At 33.9% G+C, this 12909-nt stretch overlaps 1 protein-coding gene across 3 annotated transcripts in view; it reads left to right on the top strand.

Moving 5' to 3' along the window:
• The first annotated feature begins 5724 nt into the window (after positions 1–5724).
• LOC111618424 (transcription initiation factor TFIID subunit 10-like) overlaps positions 5725–12909 on the top strand; it is a 23120-nt gene continuing 15935 nt past the window's right edge. For all 3 annotated transcript variants that reach the window (XR_002755573.1, XM_023359962.1, XM_023359963.1), the window contains exon 1: positions 5725–5851. Coding sequence is in view for 2 of the 3 variants with exons in the window: in XM_023359962.1 (XP_023215730.1) it covers positions 5839–5851 (13 nt within the window). In the remaining variant the exon portion in view is untranslated. The remainder of the gene's footprint in view (positions 5852–12909) is intronic.

A 12909-nucleotide genomic window follows, 5' to 3' on the forward strand; every position in this document is an offset into this window, starting at 1 on the left:
TTATTAGTTTCATCTATGAAACAACGCACAAATATCAATAAATATTGTTTGTCTCGTCGAATGTAGATTTTCAATTTATATTCATAAAAATATTTCTGTTGATGTAAAAAATGTTGAATTTAGTTTATCGAATATAAAGTTAACGAGAATTATGGTAGGATTGACATAAAGGACAAATTTGATCGATGACAATCCACTTTACAACGAGCAAAATTTAAATAATACTGTTATATCATTAAAATATATTAAATTTAATATAAAGAGAGAAAATACGTATAACTAGGATGAAAAATAAGAATATAAAATTGAACAAAAGTAGTACCTACTTACACAATTACTTACGGACAAGAAATGGCGCTAGCATCTTAATAAACGCGCAGATCTGTACCCTGCAAGGTTGACAACTTTTCTACACGTATAACTACAAAAATTACATTTTAAATTTATACCAATTAAATTTTGTTTACCTTTTTTTTGCTTCATGGATTCCTTTGGTAGTCTGATTGAGTTATGAACTCAGCAGAATATTGTTTTTAGGTTGTTATGAAAATATCTACGATTTCTACTGGTGACAAAGTCACACTTATTGCTAATATTTCTGCGATTGAAATTTTAAAATGCAATGTTGCGCTCGTGAAAAAATTTAGTCTTTTTTATTTAAATTTAAACGTGGTGAAATAATTCCATTTTCTCACAACTCACAACTAACTTGTAGATGTGGCTAAAGTGATTAAGGAAGAAAATTCATTTGTGACTAATCATCAAAATGAAAATACATTTAGTTCTAGATTAGAGATTTTACAACAGAAAAGATATCTATATTTAAGTTTAATATTGATACATTTTATTAAGAATTAAGACATCGCACCTCGAGACTGTATGAACCCTAGATTAAAATTACTGACGTAAAAGATTAAAATTAAAATAATAAATATGTTTTAAAAATAATATCTAATACATATATCGTTTCTTAATGCTTTTCGTCCTGCCGGTACTAGGACCTATTTTCGTGTCTATCATACGTAGTAATGGGTTGATATTTAACAACTTGTTGTTTTTCAACTGTTATTTTGTAAAAAATAACAGCCAGTATTTCACATGTTGAGCGTTACTGTATAAGTAACAGTTGGAGATCAGTCAAAACAGTGAATCGTAGAGAGACTTAAGAACACATTAGGCTTCTATTCTAGAAATTCACTCACAAATAAACGAATATCAATCCTCTTAATTCCAAAGATCTTTATTCTTTGAAATAACAAAAAGTATCCGTTTCGATTTTTGTCTTTGTCTCGTCGGAACTGCCGTTTTCTATAAGTAGCTGACGTCAAGAGATATAGGATGCAGTTAGAATTTTTATGCACCTCATTTAATGGAATCCGTTTAAGGTTTGACGTCATTCATCACTACGTAGCTTAACGACAACGGTAGTTTAGGCACCAGGTTTTGAGGAATCCGGGTTCTTTCGGATCAGAAACAAAGTAGTTTTAATGGGCGATCTATATATATCGGTCACCTCTATTGTGGGCCTAGCCGAACCCAAGATGGGCATGATTTAAAAAGTCCTCTTACTGCCCACAAGGAGGAAAGAGTAAAAAGAAGATAAACAAGGAAGCTTTCATAAGTACGTAACGCGATTTTATTACCCTCTCACCCCTTGTAACGCGTACCTTGTAAAATTACGGTGCTCACTAGACACTTATAATATTGCGTAACGCTATAAGAACAACGCCTTCCTTTCTGTTACTAAAATTTCTGATATGACCATAAGCAGAAGTTAGAAGTTCTTTATTAATTTCTTAGTAAATAAGAATACAGTTCCTTACTATACCTTATAAACTAATTTTCTGTACAAATACCATAAAAAACGGTGATAGGTGTGTTTTTATTCCTCCGCGTAATTTCGCGTTAACGGCATCCGTTTAAAAATTCCTGAGGAACACGTTCCTATATTCCAGCCGGAGTGCGCGCCTTCGGACAGCAAAAACGACAGCCCTTAGTAGTAGTTTACGTTGGAAAGCAACATGGCATCCTCCATGGCTCAGATAGTTTCGTTTAGGAGTCCATTATATGGTTTTATGAATGAAAATTTAGAAATTGTGAAAGCACACGGTGATGTAAGTATCATCTCCAATTTTTTTCGAATGGTAGCCGACATTCTAATTTATTTCGTGGCTACTTTGAATGCACTGTCGGCAAGACAATCCATTTTATGATTAAATTTTATAATTGGGGCCCTTCTTTAAATTTTTGTTTCTAAAAACGCATATTTTAAAATCGTAGATCCCTTCATCACTACACTATAGATAGTAGGGGCGCCGCTATCTTTTTCTTTCTTTCACTGTTGTTCCTAAATGTTTACAAAAAGCAGCATTTAGCGTTTCCGCTCTCGTAGCAGAGCGTCCGCTATTAACGAACGCACCCGATAATGGGCGTTTTGACTTTCTCGGCACTCAAACAGGAGGTTAAAAGAACCATTAAGAAATTCGATAATTTTCAGTTATACAATAATATGATATAAAATTTAAATAATAAAAGAAGCTTAAAAGGAGTAATTTTGTTGAATTATGATAAAAATATCAATTTAAAAAGTAATTTTAAAAAACATTATGGCTCTAGACTGAAGTGAAAATTGTGTGTGGTTGCATCTGTTATAAGATATTGTTTAAAAATAACTTTTATATTATTAATTATTATAAAAAGGCAAAGGGTTTAATTTTGAGTGTAGAGATGAGTTTTTAAAATTATTTTAAATGACAACAACGAATAAAATTTTCATTAAATCTAACTCCACTCGAGATATTACATATTTTTTTTAATACTCTGCTCTGTGAGCACTAAGATGACCTTTTATAACAGGACCATTATGGGTTCGGCCGGGCCCACAATGGGGCGACCGGATGGTGAGGGACGGGGCCCGACATATCCGAACGGACCATCCCCCGAAAAATTCCTGGGGAATCTTTGACCCGTCTGGATTCGATTCAGGGTCCCCCAGAGCGGTAGGCTGCCACCTTGACCGCTCGGCCATCCGGCCGTTGAAGAGCTATTACATATGATTCTCCTCTACTTCCCATTACCTTGAGTTCCTTATTCCAAAATTTAATAGCATCAATGCTTTTAAAGTTATGATGCCAAATTTCGTTTCCTAATCTTGGCCTAGAATGCTCGAAAATTTTATTATTACTTTATAAGAAATCATCTTAAGATTCGAAGTCTGAGATGAAGTAAGAAAACAGAAACTCCGGATCAAATCCAGAGATGTGATGACCCTAATTATAACATTACAAACCGTGTTTCGAAAACACTGAGCTTCACTTCATCCTGGCGAATTTTCTAAGGTGAGATTAACTGCTAAAAATATTAGCTACCGTTTATAATCCGTGACCGAGCAACATCTAGATGCACTTAGTCCTATATCTAGGAGGTTACATACAGAGATGTTACATACAGATTAACTTTAAACAAAGAAATTCAACATTTTTTTAATGTATATAATCTTACTGTTTGCTTTTAAAAATATATTTTGTTCAATTAACTAATTTGGGAGCAACTGAAAGAGCCCACTGGCAGTGGTGTAACTACTATTAAGCGCGATTAAGCAGCGTTTAAGGGGCTCAGACCAGACCAGACTGATAATTTTTTACACTTACATAAGTATGACTAGGAACGATTCATTTTAAATCAATGTATACTATTTATTTTAGATAGTTTTTACAGTTTATGTCACATAGAGGGTAAAAACTTAGTCGAATCACCTTCATATTTTATTTCCTATTTACCGAGAAACCAAGCGTTCTCGTCAAATTTACTCGCTTCAGAATTAAAGTAGAAGTGAAGTATCGTAGAAATGTGCGCGGACGGTTTAAACCCATTTTCATGTTGATTGTCGCGCGATTCGGTGGCCAGGTTTTACCTCAATCGTTACTAGGCAGGTGTTATCGATTCACAGGCATTGGGTCCTAATGTGGTTGTTCGTTACGGGACAGGTATACAATTCCTCGAACGGAAAGTTACAAACACAAGAAAGATACAAAATTCAATTATCACACAGAATCTTTACTTTAGGAATCCCAACTTAACAAACTTTATGCCTCTTTTATACATAAAAAAAAAAAGGGAACAGGCTTGTCCTCCACTGTCGGCGGGGTTCTTACACGTGACAACAAAAAAAATTACTTATATAATTAACTTATATCTAACTTATAACTAATGAAAAAAATAAGAACATAGGACAGATGAATATGGAAACAAAGGGTAGGGAGAATAGAAATACCCGGGATTTCTTTTGGTACGTATATACACTGTTCGAAGTATGGCGCCTCTCTGTCTTTTTCCCCAAGGTCTGTTCTGCTCTTCTCGATATCGAAGAATTCTCTCGTTCCTTGGACTCTTCGTTGTCCTCACGGCCCTTTTCTTTTTTATCGTCTTTTTCCTTCTTGCCGGTTCAGGTCACGAGCACTCCTTTCTCGATCCTCTCTCTTCGGGGTCTCTCCCAAGGCAAGAATGCTCTATTTCTGACCGGTCTATTCCCATGGCCCCACTCCCTCTCTTGTTCTTATTTTCTTAGAAAAAGTAATCCTACCCCAGGGGCAAAAGGGGTAGGTAGAAGCTCTTAGCAGAGACAAAGAAACAGGAAGTACAGTATAGGATTAATTCGAAGAAAAAAAAATATATACAATATCGTGGCCGACGGCCACACTAAAGTGCGATATAAACGAAATTATCAGTATTATTTGTTCATTTACAAATTTTAAATTTTACCGTCATGGAGGCTTATTTCGCAACGTTTTCGGTTAACGTTAAAAAGTAACCCACGTACTTGCTTTTTTTCTCAAAATGTGGGGACAAAAAATAAAGTATTGCACAGGGCATAAGGAAGCTTGGCACGGCTCTTCATCTTATATTGCTTTACCCGATAAGTTTTCTCTCTCTCTCTCTCTCTCTCTCTCTCTCTTTTTTTAAATCTTAATCAAAATACTGATTGTACACCTTGTGTGATTACTGTGGTTATTTTTGTAGTTTTTATTTTTGTTACAATTAATAATAATAATAAAGAGGTTGCGGCAGACGTTTTCAACGCGAAAACGTGTACGTCGGACGTTCAGCGCCGCTTTTTTATAAGCCTAGAAGTTTGACAATAGTGTTTGAAATCATGCTCGACATTCCAAACACCATTGCCAAACTTCTAGGCCTTTAGTAAAGCGGCGCTGAACGTCCGACGTATACGTTTTCGCGTTGAAAATGTCGGCCGCAACCAAGTGGGCCGCAACCTCTCTAATTTTTTGTTATAAATATTTTTATAGATTACTTTGAAATGTTTTTCCATTTTTTTGTTCGACTTAAAAGACATACTGTATTTGAAATAATTGGAATTTAAACTGTATGATGATGTTTAAAAAAATTTTTAACACACCAATCTATATTATTTCTAACATTTTAAAAATTATCAGGAACGTGGAGGGACTACGCTTACAGCATTAGCGTGCCCTTTCCCATGTTTTGCTTAGGGGACTAAAATTCTTAGTTACGCTACTGGCCATCGGCCGATACTCTTCAATTGCTTACTATTTTAACGTAAATTACCTAACCTTAATTAATTATTATTATCATCATCATATTTTATTATTAATATAATAAAATGAAATAAATTCGTGTAATGAAATGCTTAATCTAAATATTAAATATGTTAAAAATAGTAATCGTGTAATGTGACGTAACTTTCGAATCGTGAATAAAAGCAAAAAAATTAACGTTTCTCGTTACTGTCGGCAGAGGGCGTAATTCGTGACCAGTGAGTGGCGATGGAAGAGAAGGGATATTTATTCTCGATCAGTCAAAATGGCGACTGGAGGTAAGTCTTTCTTCTCTAGCTCATTTTATCTCATTTCTTATAATTACATCGTTGAAAATAATTTTGAATTATATAATCTTTCGTAATTACTTATAATATAACTATTTGAACAAGTTTTTATTACGAGAACGTGAAAAATAACTTAGTAAATAGATAAATACAATGCTAAATAAATGCAGTGTCTGTTTCTGTTTCAAATATGTCGGCACTTTCATATTTTGAATATTTGTGTTAATATTAAACTTGTTCTTATGCAAATGATTTTACATAAGTTTAGTTTATTTCTGTACTTACATTCAAAAGACCCTGACATTATTTGAAATAAATGGAGTTTAAACAGTAGGATGTTTAAATGAGATGTTTATTTTATTATATTGTGTTTTGAAGAATTTGAGTTTGAAGTTTTGTTTGAGAAAATTTTCAGTGAAAAGTAAAAAACGTTTGCAATTTTACAGATACAAGATGATGATGATGATTATGGATAGAGATGTAAATTTAATAAAATGAAAAACACGAAATCTAGAATTCTATAGTTAACTGATACAGTAAGCCTCAAAAACTCGGCCTAATGTGGACTGAAGGGTGGCCGAGTTTGTGAAAATGCCGGGTTATTGGGAATGGGGTTAAAAAAAGGATAAGTATGCGTGTTTCCTCAGAAAATATTGTACTGTGCTTGTATGTATTGTTTGCTTGAGAATACAACAGAGAATAAACTGCCCAAATACCCTTAAACAAAGGAACCCTTTGTTTAATGGTATTTGGACAGTTTATTCTCTGTTGTATTCTTAAATCCTTTATGAAAACATAGAGCCTTTACTACATGAAAATTAATGAATACACTGTACAGTAATTTACCTGATAAGACAGACCTCAGAAAAATACTTTGAGAGCTTTTATACTTTTATAAAGCTGTCCTATAATGAAAATTAATTAACTAAGGATTTTTTTGCCCTGCCAGGGTGTGGCCGAGTTATCCGGAGTGCCGGGTTATCAAGTGCTGAGTTTTTGAGGCTCTACTGTATCTTAAAACAGTAATACAAATGTAAATAGCCCAGATCAATATATAATATGTTAAGACCATTGATTTTCATATGAATAGTAAATGTTTTTCTTAAACCCAGAGATCTAGTGAAATACTACATAACTTGGCATTATTCTTCATTTTCAATAACACTAAAAAAGAGGAAATAACTTATGTAGGGATTTCTTTAATTTGCAAGTTATTTTTTTTGCTGGTTTTAGAGAAAATTGTTTTGTAGTATAATATACAGTGATGATATCTCCCAAAAAGTAAGCATATATGTTGGCATGCATCTTAGAAAGTGTTGATCAGAAGGACATGAAACATGATATGTTTGTAAAACAATACATTCTTTGATAAACAAAATAATTGGATTGTGAAAATTTAACTTTATTTACATAAAACAAGAAAATGGTACAAATACCTTAATTACTTTTAATGCCATAAAATGATATGTAGTTGCCTTTTTCAACCATCTGTAAGTTTCTATATTCAACGGTGAGAGAACAACGTTTCTAAATGGACCGTTGAGTTCTCCTTTGAGACTAGTGACGTCATCTTTGTTTCGCCGTTGAGCTCAATGGTCTCGACGACCTGAAAGACTGTTGAGTATTCAACAAACTAAGATGGCGGCTTCCATGAAAAAGTAAATTTTGCTTATAGAAACTATCCATTCACTACTGTGGATGCTGTAATAGAGGACAGATTAATGAACGACAGGTACAGTATATGATAAAACGTGATTGCACGATTATGTTGGATAATTCAGTCAATATTGAAATATTAAGATTTTTTTCATTTGTCCAAAATTGGTTATGACCGATATTTCGCCCTCTAAGTCTTTCTAATGATATATATTAGTGTTGTAACGAATAGTATATTCGGCCAAACTATTCGGCTTGATTAACGCACGTACGAAAATTGGTGTCCAAATCGCATTATGGCAAGGACCCTGCTCTCTATTGGCCCGCTGTCACTACGCTTCGCCAATCGCATTAATTCTTGGCAGTTGTAGCGGACAGACAAGAGTGTCATGGAAGTATGTGATAAATGATGATATCAAATGTGTATAACAATGAAATGACCTACACGTGTAAATAACGGAAAAAGAACAGAGAAGGACCGCGAAGTGAAAATAAATAAGTAATTGAGTTGATAACATAATCGAACAAGTCGAGGCAGCTTATTGGCACGAAATTCGCGGCCGTCAATGCCAAATAATTGTTGTCATAGACTTCGGAAAGCTAAATGCTTGTAATGAAAGTCACTTAGCATGCACGGGCGAAGGCTGGGACCGTTCGGGCTATCAAGCTGTTTAGAATCTGTGAAATCATAACTGTGACTTATATCGATGTCCTATCTGTCTCTTTTCTCCGTTATCACCAGACTGTCATGTAATTGTAAAATGGGAACTCTACGACGGAAAAGTGACAAATCAAAAGTATCATGAGCGCGTATTATGATGTATGCACAGGCATACGTGGATTAGAGCGATAGAGGAAAGGGAAGAGCAAAGACGAGCGCTTGAAAAGGAGGATAGGCAGGGTCAGACCCTCAGATGTGCGAGGATTCTCCAACGATAGGATAGGCATGGTCAGACCCTCAGATGTGCGAGGATTCTCCAACGATAGACTTGTACGTGTGCTGATCTTTGTAATTATAAATTGTGAATACATGTGACTAATATTATTTTCATTTTTATTTTGTGCATGTTACAAGTTATAAATAAATATAAACAAACAACACTAACTCAATAACATTACAGTCGACCCCCTATAATTACGATTCCTATAAAACTACGAGAAAATATACGTATTTTGGAAATGTTGAGTCGGATTAGTGTAGAATCGATTAATTTTATGGAAGAAAACCTTTCAATCAGCCGTAGTCCGTAAACTTGACACGTGTCGGGCTGTGATTGGAACGACTTATAAGAAATCGGATTCCTAATAAATTGGAACGTATCTATATCTTATAGGGGGGTCGACTGTAAATCTAAATAACAAAATGATTAATTTACTGTGTTTTTGTTATTTATTACTCCTGCTTTTAGGTATTCGGTCGAATAGTGATTAAATATTCGGTATTCGGCCAAATAGTGAAAAATAGGCCGAATACCGAATAGTAACCAAATACTCGTTACATCACTAATATATATTCAAGAAATTAATTAAAATGATTAAAGAAAGACCCAGTATACAAGAAAATGATACAGATATGGGTTCATTTGAATAAAAGGATTTATTCGAATAATGGTTAAGCGAGTTACTTTAATTATTTAGCAAAACAGACACAATTGCCACCTTCTCGTTACTTAAGTCAGCCATCTTGAAAAGCGACCTCTCAACGAAAGCGTTTCTTTTTTCTGCAAAACGTGACGTCAGATCGTTCAACAGAGGGACACAATGGAAAATTCACTGTTGAGTCAACTGTTGAATATAGAAACGTACGGCATGTGTTAACATTATGAATAACAATTGGTCATACTGGTTACAAGGTTGTTTATCATCAAGAAGAATTGTCATTCATGAGCAGAATGGAACTTCTGAATGGTTCAGGTGAAAACTAGAACAGTTGTGAGTAACTCAAGACATGTGTGACTTTGTTAATGTAATTTTTGTTTTCTCTTTTTTGCCATTTTTGCAACACTAATCAAGTCTGATTTTCGTGAAGAACATTGAAAGTAAAATGATGAGAGTAAACTATATGTTACTAGTTTGCATATTATTAGCATATTTTGATTTAGTACCTTATGTATTAGAGTTATGTATTAGGTAAAAAAAAGTGTTGAGAATCCCTGCTCTAGAGCATCTCACACATGCTTAATTGGATTCTGATTCAGAGATTTGTTGACCACTTCACATGATGAATATCTTCACTTGCAAGAAACTTACTAACTTGTGTCCATATTCAAAAACACAAGAAATTTCATTGTAACTTACAATACGGGGTAAGTTGCCATATACAAAAAAATCCAGTATTCACAAAGCATATTGTAAGTTACAATATTATAAAATATCTTGTAAATATTACAATATCTAACAGCTCTCATAAGCTGATGTACTAAGGTGGTGTCTGAGTATCTGGCTCTATTCATAAGGAATTGAATTGATTTGTTTTTACTGATTGTTTCTCTTAAATATTTCTGATTTCAAAACTTCTAAACTGTTATCAAATGCCAAAAAGTGACAAATTCCTCATGGTGGAATTAAAACTGTTTATAGAATGTTATAGGAAAAAATCGCATTCATTATATAATAACAGATTTTTAGAAGAGATACAAAAAACAATCCAGAAATTAAAAAAGCATAAAGCGTCTGGAGAAGACGGTATTGTAGCCGAAATGTGGAAGATTGCTGGTCCAAATTTAAGAAAATCTCTGCACAACGTAATTCAAAAAATTTGGGAAACGGAAGAAATACCTGATGAGTGGAAATGTGCACTAATCCATCCACTACACAAGAAAGGAGACAAAACAGATACAAATAACTATCGTGGAATATCACTTCTCCCAGTAACGTACAAAATTCTATCAGATGTAATAAGAACCAGGCTAGAAAAGCAAGTTGACGCTCACATAGGGGAATATCAGGGAGGTTTCCGTAAAGGAAGGTCATGCATGGAACAAATCTTCAACCTGAAATCTATAATTAGGCATTATACCAGGACAAAATGCAACTATGTTGTCACTTTTGTTGATTTTAAAAAAGCATATGATTCCATTGATAGACCAACCTTGTTCGCTACACTTAATGAATTTGGTGTAGATGATAAGCTGATAAATTTAATTAAACAGTCCCTTACAAATACTAAATCTAAAGTAAAATTTCTTGGAGAAATTTCTGAGCCATTCGAAATCAAAACTGGAGTTCGGCAAGGAGATGGTCTCTCACCCATACTCTTTAACTGTGTGCTAGAAAAGATCATTCGAGAATGGGAAAAAGCATTACAAGAAGCTGGGATAAATAATCAAATTAAATTAGGAACCAAACACAAAGGAGTAAAAATCAACGGCTTGGCTTTTGCAGATGATTTCGCGGCCTTGGCTAAGGATGTGAACTCAGCCATCACCCAAATTAACCTCCTAGGAAAAATTGCGAAGAAAGCAGGTTTACAAATCTCTACGTCCAAAACAGAGTACATAACAAATATTTCAGGTGCCCCAAAATCACTAAAAACGGATTTTGGAGAAATTAACAAAGTATCAAAATTTAAATATCTTGGAGAAATTATTGAAACAAATGGGTTGTCTAAAGCAGCAAATTGTGCCAGGACACGGAAGTTGGAAATTGCCTATCAACTTTCCAAAGACATTTACAACAAAAAATCAATCTCCATTAATGCAAAAATTAGACATTATAACGCAGTGATAAAACCGCAAGCACTTTATGCAGCAGAAGGTATTGCTACTCTTAAAATGGGAGAAATAGAAAATATGGAGAAAAAAGAGAGGAAGATCCTTCGGAAAATTCTGGGGCCAAAAATAGATGAACATGGTAACTACGTGCTAAGGAGCAATAAAGAGCTTTATCAAAAAATCCCAAGACTCTCGGATACAATTCGGAGAAGGCGAGTAAGCTTCTTTGGGCATATAAAGAGAATGGGGGAAAATAGGCTAACGAAACAAATTTTTATGTATTTCAACAACCTAAAGAATAAGAATCAATGGATCAATGACACTCAAAAAGACATGGCAGAAATGGGCATATTGGAAGAAGATATCCAGAACAGGGAAAGGTTTAGAAACAAAATAAAGAACTTCAAGGGTTTTCAGGAAAAGGAAAATAACAGACGTGGAAGACTCTTCACTCAGGAGCAAAGACAACAGCAGAGCGAGAGAATGAAGAGGTATTGGAAAGAAAGGAAGAAGAACAAAGGGAAGGGAAGAGGGAAAAGCAAGTCATAATTAGTTGTTTGTACGTGGTCCAAAGATGGCCGGAATCGACACAAGAAGAAGAACAGATTTTTGGTTTATAATTTAATGTTAAGTTTGTTAATTTCTTTTTAAAAATCTTTAATATTTCTATTAATGTAAACACCAGTATCAATTTTGTGCAGATTTTGTTCATTCTTAGCTTGATTTACAGTTTTTGGTAGAAGTGAGTTTAAGGTATTATCTATTACATCTATATATATATAAAAATGGACGTGTGTGTGTCTGTATTTCACTTTTCAGCCAAAACTACACATCTCACATGAATGGAGTTTATATGTGGTAGTAGCCCAAGTCTCCATTCAAGCACTATGATGGTTGCGTCTCGATAGCTATAAGGGTACGGGAGATATGGGCTTGAAAGTGGTTGAAAGTGGAAGATTTTCTATTTCGATTTTAAAAATTTTCGAATTTGAATTTAAATTCGAATCGGTTCGACTATAGAATGATTGTAAACATTCCAGAAAATTGATCAAATTGAAAATAGTTTGTTTGACTGGATGTAAAAATTCTCTAATTAGTCTGGAAATGGGGGACCTAATTCTTGCATTCTGTGAAAATGGGTAAGATTGGATATAATGTAATTATCTTAATTTTCACTATCGTTTACTTTTTGCCCACAAATAAAAACCCAGCGAAGCGGGTCATTGCAGCTAGATTCTAGATTGCTAAAGCTCAAAATCCGTTAATGTGCACATTACCTAGCTAATCTGCACCTTAACTAGGGTGATCCGTTAAAGTTGCTAAAATTGTTCTATTTCTCAAATTACCTAGGTAATGTTCAGATTATCTAGGTAATCTGCAAATTACCTACTTGGCACTCAGTAAAGTGAAAATAAGATTTTTGCTGGAACAGCAGCAATGTTTCTGTACACTTAAATTAACATAATGTTATTTATTTAATTTTCAATATCTAAAGAATCAAGTTAATACAATCAACAAATTAGTTGATTGAATCAATCATCAATCAATTAAAAAAACTTTAATACAAAAATCAAACGGTTTAAAATATTATTACTATTAGGGAAATGAATTTGCAAAACATATGATAAAATTGTACTTACTTATTAGTGCAATCTAAAGATTGGTGACACTTTGAATTAC

The sequence above is a fragment of the Centruroides sculpturatus genome, unplaced genomic scaffold (assembly GCF_000671375.1).
Source record: "Centruroides sculpturatus isolate CEXI.00-Female unplaced genomic scaffold, Cexi_2.0 scaffold10, whole genome shotgun sequence".
NCBI lineage: Eukaryota > Metazoa > Arthropoda > Arachnida > Scorpiones > Buthidae > Centruroides > Centruroides sculpturatus.